Source organism: Ciona intestinalis, chromosome 2 (assembly GCF_000224145.3).
Source record: "Ciona intestinalis chromosome 2, KH, whole genome shotgun sequence".
Taxonomy (NCBI): domain Eukaryota; kingdom Metazoa; phylum Chordata; class Ascidiacea; order Phlebobranchia; family Cionidae; genus Ciona; species Ciona intestinalis.
Window position 1 is genome coordinate 6,233,925 of NC_020167.2, and position 14,836 is coordinate 6,248,760.

Genomic DNA, 14,836 nt, shown 5'->3' on the forward strand with positions numbered 1-14,836 from the left:
TAAAGAAATTATAAGACAGACGTTTTATTCCATACACCTGATGTATGCATGATGCTTACATGGTTAAACATGTGTGAATGTGAACATGAAGTGACATGTAAGGTCAATTACAATACAAGCAATATGTTAGTGATATATGTCGTATATAAGACAAGTTACACACAATTGTATATTAATAAACCTAAATTGTGATAAGAATTGTAAATGATGAATGATTAAACAACATATAAAGCATAAAGCAACAACAGCTTTGCATGAATTAACAATGCAATGAAAACACCAATTAGTCCACACATGTGAAAGTGTGGTGCTGCATTATAACAAACAAAGATATAAACCCAAAGAGTTTTCAAAGAGCAAACACTGTAAGTGTTTTAACTCCAACGGAACAAGAGTGAAAACAAGGCAAAACAAACAGTGTTTTTATGAATATGCATTTTTCAGCATATTTAAGAAAAGTAACTCATTTCAAAGTTACTTTAAAATAAAGTGAATTGAACAAACCAAGTGTTTTTCATTGAATGGGGTGCAGGAGTTACCTGTCCGCTGATTAATCAAAGATGAACCAACAAAACTTTGGGTTGCTGGCGGATATTTAGCACTAAAAGCTTGCACAGTGGCTGCGTAGCTTTCACCAGGGATAAGGCCAGGCATAGTGTAAGATTTTTCAGTAAGGTTGTAATAAAAGTTGGTGATAGTTCCAGTTGACATTGCAGTGGTTGCAATATTGTAATAATTGATTACGGAACTGTCAGGTGTAATCTGCCAGTTTACTACCAAGCTTGTAGTTTTATCAACAGTTGGCTGGGACAGTTGTACATTAGTAGGAGTTGGTGGGTCTGGAATATGATGGACAATGAAATACAAAGAATCCATTTAAACAAAGCATTTGGACTTACTGGTTTTGCCATAATTGGAGTTTCCAGAAACATTACTAGCTACCCCAACACTGTATGCTGTAACTGTAGCCTGGTACCGTTTACCAGGAATTAAACTTGTGATATTGGCAAAATTGGTTGTCACTATAAGATTTGCGTCGACAGTGCCGCCTACATCACCCCGATACACGAGAAGTTTATATGAATCAACCACACCAGTTGGCGCAGTCCAGTTTGCATATAAGATCGTTGTTTTATCCGAACCATCAGTTGGCTGAGATAAAGTCGGTATTCCAGGCACACCGGGGTCTATGAAAGTTTCAAACAACAACTTAGAATTATAAACAAGAAATCAGACCATGCGTTTTTCTTTTCAAGCACTTTCTTACAATAGGTAATTGAACAAAACCAAAAATTAAACTTTTCAGGTTTTAAATAAAACTTCTTTCAGTTTGGAAACAACTTTTTCTTGCCACACAAATTAATTACAATTATTATTACATAACAAACAGTGACAACAAACAGAAAACAATGCAACAATAAAAATTGTGCTCGCGGGTAAAAATGTGCAAAACTTCCAAAACAATAGTGATGTAACAATCTATCGTTAATTACAGTTAATAAAAAGCAAGTGTCAGAAAATCTATACAACTTCAAACTACACCTTTCAGCACAATACTAAAACAACTCCTTTCAGAGTCTCTTGATACAAAGACAATTCCAAGTGCAGTGAACAAGTGGTTTTAGCCATGTGAATCTGTTACCTGTTCTTTGTGGATTAGAAGGAGTAGAAACAGAACTAGAAACACCTGAACTGACAGCTTGCACAGTAGCTGTGTAGCTTTCACCAGGGGTGAGACCAGTTACAGTGTAAGTAAATGGAGAAGCATCATTAGCTGAGTATGTTTTAGTTACTGCTGCTCCAGTTGTCCCAGTAATTTTTAAAGATATTTCATAAGAGGATACTACAAAATAGGCTTCTGTAATATGCCAATCCACTTTCAAGCTTGTAGTTTGATTGACAGTTGGTTTAGACAATGTTACATTAGTAGGAGTTGGTGGGTCTGGAATATGATGGAGAATGAAATACAAAGAATCCATTTAAAAAGAGGCAGACGTTATTCTTTTTAAACGTTTTCTTACAATATCTGACAAAACAAATCTTAAAAACAACCTTTAAATGAAACTTCTTTCAGTTTCAAAACAATTTTTTTTCTGTCACACAAATAAACATTATAAAACAATGCAACAAGACAAACTGTGCTCGTGGATAAAAATATGCAAAACTTACAAAACAGTTGTGACAATCTAACGTAAATAACAATCAATGAAAACCAAGTGTCAGAAAATCTTTACAACTTCAAAGTGCACCTTTCAACACAATACTAAAACAACTCCTTTCAGAGTCTCTTGATACAAAGACAATTCCAAGTGCAGTGAACAAGTGGTTTTAGCCATGTGAATCTGTTACCTGTTCTTTGTGGATTAGAAGGAGTAGAAACAGAACTAGAAACACCTGAACTGACAGCTTGCACAGTAGCTGTGTAGCTTTCACCAGGGGTGAGACCAGTTACAATGTAAGTAAATGAAGAATTAGCATTAGCTGGGTAATTTTTAGTTACTGCTGCTCCAGATGTAGAAGGAGTTAGGGTTATATCATAAGAGGAGATCACAAAATCCGTTTCTGTAATTTGCCAATCCACTTTTAAGCTTGTAGTTTGATTGACAGTTGGTTGGAACAGTTGTACACCAGTAGGAGTTGGTGGGTCTGGAATTTGATGGAGAATGAAATACAAAGAATCCATTTAAAAAGTGAAAGACGTTATTCTTTTAAAACGTTTTCTTACAATACCTGATAAAACACAACCTAAAATCAACCTTTAAATAAAACTTCTTTCAGTTTCAAAACAACTTTTTCTCGCCCCATAAATTACTTAATACACGAATTACTATTATTACATTAAGATTACAGTGACAACCAACAGAAAACAATGCAACAATAAAAATTGTGCTCGTGGATAAAAAAGTGCAAAACTTCCAAAACAGTTGTGACAATCTATTGTGAATGACATAAATAAAAACAAAGTGTGAGAAAACCTCCACAACGTCCAACTGCACCTTTCAACACACTACTAACACAACTCTTTTCAGAGACTCTTGTAACAAAGACAATTCCAAGTGCAGTGAACAAGTGTATTCTTGCCCATGCTGTGTGCTGCTCAAGTTACCTGTCCGCTGAGTATTTGTAGATGAAGCAACATCGCTTTGGGTTGATGGGTCATATGCTGAACTGACAGCTTGCACAGTGGCTGTGTAGCTTTCACCAGGGGTGAGACCAGTTACAGTGTAAGTTGGTGCAGAACCCGCACTTGCTGTGTATGTTTTATTTACTACTGCTCCAGATGTGGTAGAAATTAGGGATATTATATAAGAGGAGATTACAAATGAAGTTGGTATCATAACCCAATCCACTTTTAAGCTTGTAGTTTGATTGACATTTGGTTGGGACAATGTTACACCAGTAGGAGTTGGTGGGTCTGGAATATGATGAAGAATGAAATACAAAGAATCTATTTAAACGAAGCATGTGAACTTACTGGTCTTGGCAAAATTGGAATTCCCAGAAACACCACCAGCTACCCCAGCACTGAATGCTCTAACTGTAGCCTGGTACCGTTTACCAGGAATTAAACTTGTGATATTGGCAAAATTAGTTGACACTGTCTGATTTGCCACTAAAGTGCCACCGACACTGCCCAAGTACACGAGAAGTTGATATGAATCAACCACACCAGTTGGAACAGTCCAGTTTGCATATAAGATTGTTGTTTTATCCGAACCATCCGTCGGTTGATACAAGTTAGGAGTTCCAGGCACAGCGGAAACTATATAAGTTTTAAACAATTTTAAAAATAAAATTATACAACGCACTCCTACCATGCGTTGCTAAGAAACAAACGGCATAAGATGTAAGAAAAGCCACAACAATTATAGAAATAACATAACACCACAAGCAACAGTAGAATTTATCCCCTGTTTAAAAAAACCTCAGTTTAACACAGACCATTTAACATCCACCACTATTATTTTACAATGTTACATCCCTTTAAAAAACAAATTGCAACACAAGACTACAAACTGCTTAAGACTTATTTCTGAACATACATCAATTATTACCCAAAGCTAAATAAACAACAAATAAGTAATTTCTGCCGCAAAATCGAATCTGTGCAGGTAAGAATACAGATATTGAGTACGTAACACTCTGTATGAACATTCGTATTAACTAAACTTCACAATCAAAGCAATCTTAGAAAATTTCTGATGCATTCAACAAAATATTGCCCTTTCCGTAGAAGGCAAAAATCCTCATATGTTACTGCTAACACTGTTGAGCATAATCGCTCCAAAAAACAGTTTTACCAATTTTTTGTACCATTGACATATAGAGCTACATAGTAGGGCATCTAGTATGTCCTCCATTACATTTACTGTTACTGTCTTTTAGCAAACCTAACACGTATTTTGAACAACAACAGGCAATACCTTTCCAGGAGTGGCATGATCAGTATAACATGCCAACCACTGGGCTACCTAAACACACAGGAAAAGTTCACCCGTCGCAAATGACTAATGAAAGAAAATTTGCCATGATCACTATAATTAAAAAAGGAATGGTTAACGAAACATTTTCCAGTTTCATAAAAACCTTGTGACATTTGTTTCAATGCAAGGGGTATCGGCCATGTAAGCATGTTACCTGTTCTTAGGGAAGCAGAAGCATCAGAGTTATTACCAGAAACACCTGAACTGAAAGCTTGCACAGTGGCTGTGTAGCTTTCACCAGGGGTGAGACCAGTTACAGTGTCAGTTGTTGTTGAAGCAGGGGAAGGTGTGAAAGTTTGGGTTACTATTGCTGATCCAGATGATTCAGGGATTAGGGATATATTATAAGAGGAGACTACATAGAGAGATGGCATGACCCAATCCACTTTCAAGCTTGTAGTTTGATCACCAGCTGATTGGGACAAAGTTACACCAGTAGGAGTTGGTGGGACTAGAAAAAATATTGAAGTAGAAAGTAAGAGAAAGTAAACATATCTGCTTGGGGATAAAACAAGTTACATGTTATTTAAAACAAAGCATTTTATATTAAACACTTTGTTAAACGAAACCTCTTTCAGTTTCAGAATACTCAAGACATCTGTTTCAATGCAAGAGGTATCGGCAATGTAAGCTTGTTACCTGTAGTTTGGGAATTAGAAGCAGAAGAAATAGAACCAGAAACACCTGAACTGAAAGCTTGCACAGTGGCTGTGTAGCTTTCACCAGGGGTGAGACCAGTTACAATGTAAGTAAATGGAGAATTAGCATTAGCTGGGTATGTTTTAGTTACTGCTGCTCCAGATGTGGCAGGAGTTAAGGATATTTCATAAGAGGAGATTACAAAATTGTTTTTTGTAATTTGCCAATCCACTTTCAAGCTTGTTTGACCGTTGGTTGGATTGGACAATGATACACCAGTAGGAGTTGGTGGGTCTGTAAGAATGTTAATTTGAAATATGAAGTAGAAGAAAAGTAAGTTTAAACCGGGAGTAATGTAAAAATGAAATATTGCTTAAAGAGGAGTAAGATCTGTCTTGTCCTGCCTTTTATACAAATTCCTATATATTTAATATTTACAAATCCATTGCCTTGCTGTAATTGATGATCAAAACTTACCTGTTAGAAGATAATTCAATAGGCTCATATACACAGAATCCAGAGAAAATATAATAATAAATAATGAAAAGAAACTATTAAATATAACAGTCAAGTTAGACAACTAATAACAGAAATAGGTAGAGTCTAAAAGCAAACTGGTTCAAACATAACACTTAACTGGTATTTAACTGATAACTAAAATACTGACACTGACAATACACATAGCACTGGCACTTATCAGTGCTTCTTTAACTAAATGTACTAACATAAAAACCTGTATATATCAGTATATGTAACAGTGTTACAGTAACACACAGTATTGCATTCTCTTCAACACCTACTGTAAGAGTTTCTGAAAATCTTTAAGAATAAAATAAAACTTGGTTGTTAAATAAAAAGTAACATTATAACAAGTTAACAACCTATATAAGCCTATGCTGATAGGCAACTAACATGGGTATGCAGGGTATACATACATGCCCTAGAAACAATTATGATACCATATGTGAGAAATCCAGGTACACATAAACATAGTAACAGGTTAATTGGTAATAACGTAGCAAATAAAGGTAATAACTTGATCATATGGTCTAAAAAAACCTGGTTTCCAAAAGATAGGCACCTGAGCCTATAGCCTACTGCATATATGATTGTGCTATTTCATATATATAAATATAAACATAGAACAAACAACCCTTAAAACCTAAGCATCATGGTTGCCCATCCATATAGACAACAGTTTAAACAGAATAAATACAACAAACAAGAAGATCCAGAAGTAAAACCTATTTTATAATAACATGGCGTATTATAATATATATACATATTTTATACACAATAATACATTATACTTTAATCATATTATAGACAGTAAGAAAATTGAACTGTTATTTAGTAATGCTATATTTAACAGTCCATTGATTTGCCCATTAGAATTTATAAACCAACAAAAAAGAAAAAATGACCCTTACTTGTTCTGAGCCTTGCTGCTGGTGATGGTTCACTATTGCCTGCAGAATTATGAGCCCTAACTGTGACATTGTATTGTTGTCCTGGAACTAATGAGTCAATAGTGGTAGTAGTGCCCGTTACAGCTTTATTAGCAGCAGGTCCTTCATCAGGTGTCCATTCCACAACGTAATCCACAGTTTCGGTACCACTAGTAACTGCTGGCCATGACACATCTATTACGGTGGTGGGATTGGTGGTAGATCGTGTCAACGTAGGCTGTTCTGGCAGACTTGGCACTGAAAAGTTTTTGTTTGTAATCATAAAAAGTGTTTAAAACAAGCTGTCCTTTCTCGAATTTAACAAATGTACAAATCTGAGTATACTAAACAAAAAATACTCTATTTCAATTATGAATGAATACTCTCGATCATGGATACATAACACAAATACAGTATCATGTGCTCACACAAAACTTCTGGATTAAACTTGAAAAGTAAATTTTGTTTATCTGTTTTTATCTTTTAAAAAATTATGAATAAGAATTCATCCACGTACATGTGATGGCTTGTAGGGGAGTTGAAGCTTCTCCTGTGCCAGCTTTAGACTTAGCAGCTACAGTGAAGGAATAAGCTGTGTTTGCTGACAATGAGGATATTGTGTCTGTAGTACCACTAGTTTCTTTGGAGCCACCAGCACCACCGGTCCACTGTATCGTGTATGCTAACACATTATTTTTACCACCACCAACAGCAGGGGCAGTCCATGTAAGGTCAATGGAAGTAGTTGTAGCGCCAGCTGTAGAGAACGAGGTTGGGGCACCAAAAACTGAGAAAAAAATCAATGTTAAAAAATAATCATAAAAATGGTACCCTATAGGTATCATGAGCAGACTCGTGCAGAAAAAAAGAGTGTTTTTATTCCGAAACCATGAGGAGACTTAAGCGCAAACAAGAGGAAACATTTTACTTAGTAAAAACATTCTATGAAAAATAAAATTTTCACTGGGAACGTCGTACGGGTGTATAATGCAAACATTGTGCATCCATGATACAGAGTATAAGCCTATGGTGGCATTTATGGTGAGCAACTTTAACATTAATATCATGGCAATTATTATTGTTTTCCCATTTCTAACTTCAACATAAACAAAATAAAATAGTTACCTGTGGTGGCTGAAGAAGGGGCCGAAGTATCTCCTCTGACTGTAGCAGACACAGCTGTTATACTGAAAGTATATTCTGTGTTTGCTGACAATGAAGATATGGTTGCTGTAGTACTACCACTACCAGCCGTTGGTGAGCCAGTAGAGCCACCACCGTCCCACTTTATTAAGTATTCTGACACAGCGTTAGCGCCACCACCATTATCATAAGTCCAACTCAGGTCAACGGCAATCGTCGAGTTTGTACCAGTTACAGAAGTTAAGACTGGTGCACTAAAAACTAAGACATAAAAAAAGCATTATATTAACCTTACAAGCGTTTTATTAATTGAATTAAAGGCATAGTTAATAAAATCAAAGTATATAGCATATATTCAATTCTCATATAATAAGGTAACTCTGTAAAATATGCTTACTGGTTGTGGTTTGATTTGTAGCAAACTTGAAATCCGTTGCATCGGTAGAACTAACAGCATACACAGTGATTGTGTACTCTGTGTTTCCTACGATGGCTGCTCCAGCAGTGGTATTTATGACTTTATGCTGAATATAAAAAACATCAGTTTTAGGATGCCACAATATTTAAAATGTAATATGTAATGTTTACTTACAGGAGAAACCACATCCACTGCATCATTTTCATTTGAAGCGGTTCCAGCAATGTCGACTGTCATTTTGGAGATAGCGTCAGTTGGGGTGGTCCATGAAACGGTGAACTCAGTTGATTTGATATTATCCACCGTTATACCACTTGGAGCATCCACAGCATGCTATTAAACAAAGCAATAGAGTATTATGATAAATATGTAATAATAGCATTTTAATTGTGTGAATAAAGCTAATTTGAAAAGAGGTTAAACAATATTAGTATTACCAATCTAAAGTTATATGTAATGTAAGAATTTCTACATTGTGTATAAAGCTACTTTGTAAAATCAGCAATACAGTTAGTAATGCAAAATATACTTACACAAGGTGCTAGGTAGAGAAACAAAGACAAAATCACAAGTTGAACTAAGTTCCCCATGTGGTTCGCTTTAACTAGAATGAAAAATACAAAATATGTTAAATCCACCCCATGAGACAATAGATGAATAGGCTATGCATATTTTGTAACACAAATCAACCTAAATAACAAATCAATTAAAGCTGTCCCAGGATAGGTAAATAACTTTTTCACCCCTTACCCCCAGCTTTTATCAAAATGCAGGTAATTTTGCTAATTCGGAAGAAAACAGGTCGTTTGTAATCAATACTGCATATTAAACCTAATAAGGTATTGTGAAAATTGACTAAAACCAGTGTAAAAAATAATTTTTGTTAAAAACCCTAGCAAAAAAAATTTTTTTTAAATAATACTTAGCATAAAGTACGATGCTAGTGAACCATCCTCTCCCATTCGACCGCTAAATCCAACAACCAAACTGTAACCTCTAGGTTCTAACCCTGAACCCCTCAAACCATTAGCCCCTGCCTTTTAACTAATAACCCCTAATTACCAAACTGTAACACTTTTTACCAGCCTAATCTGCAATGTACCGAAAGATTCTTCGCTAGTTCCCAAAATACAATATTTTAAATCTGACCCTAAACCACTACCAAATGTCCTAGTTTGATTCAAACAAAAAAGCTACCTAATTAATATTCACCTTTTTGTTACTTGAGAATCCCGTATGTTGAGTTATATTGTGTCACAAAATAAAAACAACTTTTAATTGATTTTATCAAAACATTCCTTATTCAATAAAATCAACCAAAATCTTGATAAAAATATAAAATAAAGTAAAAATATCAGTTTCAATAAATTTTGATCCTAATTTAACTTCTATATAGTTATCCGGTGCTAGTGAAGAATCTTTTTCCCCCAACTTATTTGCTAACAACTAACCACTAACCCCTATAACCACTAACCCCCTAACCATCAACACCTAACCCCCTAACCTAGGGGTTAGTCACGTTAGTGGTTAGCAAATAAGGTGGGGGGGAGATTCTTCACTAGCAGCATTTATTCTTTTTTGTACTTTTGGTAATTCTCTGCGTATATTTATCTTCGACTTCGCTTTTATATTAATCTTCCACGTATAACATTGAATAACAATAACACCGTAACGTTTTTTGAACCATATTATACGCCGTTTTATAAATACAAAATGTTTCATTCTGTTCTCAAACACTTATAAAAGTTTAAAATTCGGGCCTAAACGATACTGACTTTTACAACTTAGCTTTGGTATGTTGCGGTTAAAGGCTGAAATATCAAATAACGCAAACCTCTAAACATTTACTGACAACTAGCTATAAAAAGCCGCGCACCTGAATTTATATACAAATGGTATATTTGTTCTCTGCTGCCACCCAGTGGGAAAGGAACTAAAACACAGCTGATTGTATTTTTTTTTACGACGGGGGTGTAAACCATAGAATCTAGATAATACGTATGTGTATTATCTATGTGTAAACCATTGCATAATTTGTGGTTATGTATTTAAGAATTAAAACTAGGCATATGGAGTTTGAAAGATATGCTGGTGATACGTTTTAAAAAGTATGCATATTATCTGTTTGTGTGGATATATTCACTAATTCACATACATCTACAGTTTGGTTACCAAACCTTATTTTAAAATGATACATAAACTCATGCACAGCTACATTAAAAGAATGGTACATAGATATATACTTGACCCAGAAGCCATGAATTTATAGTATTTCGTTTAATGACTGTTTTTCTGCAAATTCCCATTTCTTTAGTAAATTATTTAACCTGATCTTTCTTACTGTATCGGAATAGATAACAAAATTATGTTATATTGTCTAATAATTTACCTAAAGCAGAATATACATGACTAAAATGATGCAAAATTATCGACTAGTCTTTTGCAACACATCTTTTATTAAGTTAACACATCCTGGCAACAAAATTAATAACAATATTTAAAACAACAATAACTGTTTATAAAACATAAAAATTAAAAGCATGAAAAATATTGTCAATTTTTGTTGCAACTAGTACTTTTAACATATAATAGTTCTTAAAAGAGTTTTGCTACAGATTAAAACATGAATAAGACTCCTTTATATGAAAGTGCAAAATATATCACATTGGTACCAATTACATTGCAGCAAAAGCAAACATTTAGTAATATAAAAAAAAACAAAAAACACACAGTCAATACTTTTTAAAGTGCAGATATGAAGGTCTTCTCCTTGGGTACATTTTGTTTAGACATGAAACAGCAATAAAACTATATGAGGAAAGCTTTTTGGAAACGATTGATGATCAATACCAGATTTCAAATCAGGCTGTTCTTAATTTGCAAATTTTGACAAGGGGTTTTTAAGACCAACAACGTAGATAACAAGAATGATTTCAAAAAACACAAATAAAATAACTCTATTAAACATATTTAATTCAGGTTGTACATTTATTAAGTGAGTGTAATTACATAATAATGTAAAAATTAACCAAGGTATATAAAAAAACATTTATTGTAAAATTAAGGAACAAATATCTCAAAGATTCTGTATGCATTTTTTAATTTCTTCGACAAGTCATCAGAGAACGGAGGCCGACTTGGACGGGGCTTAAATAAACAGAAACCATTAAAGTTTAATTTATCATATTTTACAAATTTTAATCCATACCATGATCCCCTTGATTATCTATATAACTATTATTTGTAGCACCATTGGTGTAGGACCTGGATATAAATTTGTTTTAAATAAAATGATTCTGTGGTGACAGCTTGTATAGATGTTTATTATCTTACATGAAATCTTTGGTTGCTTGTTGTGCCATCGCCACCCCTTCTTTTACTTGGTTGGTGATTTCCTTTCTTGTGGAATTATTACGCACAATGAACAAACCAAAAATAAAAAAACCTAAACATAGGATATGCGTTTGTGTGTTAGAAAATAGGTTAACAATCAATATCAAATCAACCTTGCATTGAATTGAAGACAGCAAAGAGATATCCAAATAATAACGCAGAATCATCACTTCCAGCAATTCCAAATCCAAAAACCCAAGTTAGACCAAGAAGAACAAATACAGAGATGGATAAGATTACATGTTGTCTCACATTTCTTGCACTGGTTTTCTGTATTATTGAAAAACTAATAAAAAACAAAAAATCAATGTCTGTTTTCCAAGTTTTACCTTCCTAATGCTTTGAGAAGATGTGGATGCAACCAGCACAGAAACATATGTAACTAGGTTAAATATGAACATAATGATAAGTGGAATGTTTACGAGATATAACACCATGTTCGTTTTCATCCAACATCTAAATCACATGTAAAAATAACAATATAAAACAAGCATTGAAGGGAAAAATTGCCTATAAGAAAACTTTTTTCACTCACTCATTATCACTTCTTTGATAAATAGAGAGATCTACACCACATGTAACACCCACAAATAAGCCTGGTACAAACCATCCCCATATATTTGATAAGATGAAAACATCCTGATTCGTAACTCTTGAACGATTAAAGATTGGCTGCAATAAAACACAAAATGTTAACAAACTCATAACAATTAACTGTGGCTGCATGGAATTAAAGGTGATAGCCTGTTTGTTTAAACATGGTTAATGAAATCATATCACCATACAGTCACTTAAATAAAACAACTGATCTTATATTGAGAGCAAAGTAAGCCAAACACTATTGAAAATGGCAAATCATCGGTTTACTGATTTCATAATAAAAACCAAGGTATGGATACAGAAAGTGTTAATTATGCATTTTATATAAATGTAAAACACCTTAACAATGACAAGGTACAAGTTGGCAGCTTCCACCATCATCCAACCAAATGAAGCCAGTAGAGCGAAATGTAGTAAAACACCGACAGCTAGACAAGAATTTGATGATAAATAAACAAATTTCTGCTCACTAAAAATCAGTAGCAAATTGAGTAACAGCAGTGCCAACGACAAGTTGATCAAAAGAACTGCTCCTCTCAGCTTTCCACCGGATCGTAGTTTTCTAAGGAAAATACATTAAACATTTTCACTGTTTTGTTTTTATTTTATTCACTTACGGAACACACAGAAAACATAGAATGGTGGCAAATAAACAAAAACTTGAAATTGAACTTCCAACAATTGACACAATGTCTAGAGCCTTGGAACTAACAATTTCAGCAGAATCTCCACGAGCCTGAAATGTAATTAAACATAACCTCAAATTAATTTGTATTGATACAAATTCGAATATTGTAACGAATACAAACTAATAGTTACACCAGCAAAAAGAAGAAAATTAGCAACAAACAACAGTTATGAAAAATACTTTATATAAGCTACTAATGGAAAAGTATTAAATAAAAAACTACTAAACCAAATATTTATTATTTACCAAGAGAGTAGCAAAGTTTGTAAGGTGATTAAAATGGCAAATTGTTTTAATCTGATCAGTTTCATATACAGTAGAACCAGAAGTGCTCCAGAGATTTTCTGTCATATTCCAAAACACACAAAGTGAAGTTTCACTTAATGTCTTATTAAGGGCCTGCAAAAAAACTTTTTAAAATAAAGTTAGATTATGCAAATAAACTGACCGTGTTTGTCACAAGTTGAATTATGACAGGTTCTTGCAAGTTGTTAACAGAAGTTTGTTCAACAGTAGCAGATAGCACCACCATAGAATTGACATCATAATAAGTGTTATTTGGTGATAAAAATAACTTGTCATTCGGAAATGCATAAAAAATGATTCGTTTTGCATTTCCTGAATCACCAAAGACTGAAAACAAGCATGCATTAATAATTTGCATATTACATGACACCCATAGCATACCAGCTTCCTCAGGTAGAGTGATAAATGATTGAACATTGTTTGGTATTTCACCCTGTATAAGATACACTTGATCTGAACGAAACCCAGGTTCGGAGTTGATTGACAGCGACTCCACACCAAGTCCACTCCTTCCTTTTTCTAAAAATGTCAAAAAGTGAGCTTTTACAGTTTACACACAATATTGCACTTACTATTAGAAGGAAGTAGGGCAGCCATCCCAACATTGGATGTCACATCTTCGTAAACTCCATTCTCGTCTAGTTCAACTTTTTCTCCAACAGTATCCAGTGTCATCAGTAAGCTAGAAACAATAAGGGAGCCACTAAGTTGGTTGGTATAAAGTGAAATTAACTAATGTTAGATATCTTCTATGAGATTAAATCATAATTCACCTGTCAGCTTCACCACTTACAGCAAGCTCTTCAGCCGGCACATCAACCAAGTTGCTCACTGTGCTTACAACAGAGCTAGATACCTGATTTTCAAAAACATCTATAATCAGTAGATTGTGCCATATAACTTACATTTTCAAATATTAGCTTAGTATAAACAACACTAACAATAAGCTATTACATTTATTGAAAATCTTTTAAAGGGCCTAAACACACCCCACGTCACTTTTATTTTTTATGGTAAATTCATAAAGCGACCGTTTTATTAATTCCAAAAATACTTTGCTTATTAAAATTGGTCCAGTATAGGCGGAGATATTCGTCCTCAAACAGTGATCTCTAGCGCTATCTTTTTTTTACTACGAGCTCCGTGATTGTGACGTAGGAACGTACTAGTCACGTGACTGATTCATTCGTTAAAGCGAAACCTGCGTTTTTTTTGTCCTTATTTGCGTTTTTTTGTTCTCTCGTTTTTCGCTGAAAACACTGCCTCTCGCCTTTCTGAATGAGAGCGGCCACGCTTCAACAATTTTGTTACGTGTTTGTCACGTGGGTAGTACACTTCTCAATTTTTTTCGCCACGCAACTTTCAAATCAGTTTTTTTAATTTCACGGTGTTTGAGCTGGAATATCTTTGGTTATACAGAACCGATTAAAACAAGTAAGGTGTCGTTGGAATTAGAAAAACACACTCTATCGATTAAAGCGAAGTACATTTGGGGTGTGTTTAGGCCCTTTAAGGAAAATGCAAATATCGGTGGTTTGGAATTTCCTTAGTTTACACATAGGTTATATTAGGTTATGTATGCTAAAAGTAATGTTAACTTTAAACAGGAACTACAAGCTTGGGATCAATATTTAATATAACAAACATTCAGTGGGTTTGTAACGAATGATAAGAAATAAAGGTTAAGAAAAGGTTTTTCTGAAGTGATTACTTTAGG

The 14,836-nt window shown here is 34.2% G+C and overlaps 1 protein-coding gene and 1 long non-coding RNA gene across 2 annotated transcripts in view; one reads left to right on the plus strand and one right to left on the minus strand.

Moving 5' to 3' along the window:
* Positions 1 to 14,836, minus strand: part of LOC100184833 (receptor-type tyrosine-protein phosphatase beta-like) — a 54,730-nt gene that overhangs the window by 34,705 nt on the left and 5,189 nt on the right. The window contains exons 7-14 of the mRNA XM_026839956.1: positions 5,124 to 5,417; positions 4,639 to 4,935; positions 3,476 to 3,763; positions 3,107 to 3,415; positions 2,350 to 2,646; positions 1,643 to 1,942; positions 900 to 1,187; positions 540 to 839 (exon numbers count right to left, since the gene is read on the minus strand). Coding sequence (XP_026695757.1) covers positions 540 to 839; positions 900 to 1,187; positions 1,643 to 1,942; positions 2,350 to 2,646; positions 3,107 to 3,415; positions 3,476 to 3,763; positions 4,639 to 4,935; positions 5,124 to 5,417 — 2,373 coding nt within the window. The remainder of the gene's footprint in view (positions 1 to 539; positions 840 to 899; positions 1,188 to 1,642; positions 1,943 to 2,349; positions 2,647 to 3,106; positions 3,416 to 3,475; positions 3,764 to 4,638; positions 4,936 to 5,123; positions 5,418 to 14,836) is intronic.
* Positions 3,770 to 14,836, plus strand: part of LOC113475765 — a 16,672-nt gene continuing 5,605 nt past the window's right edge. The window contains exons 1-2 of the long non-coding RNA XR_003397535.1: positions 3,770 to 4,112; positions 5,447 to 5,460. This is a non-coding gene — a long non-coding RNA (uncharacterized LOC113475765). The remainder of the gene's footprint in view (positions 4,113 to 5,446; positions 5,461 to 14,836) is intronic.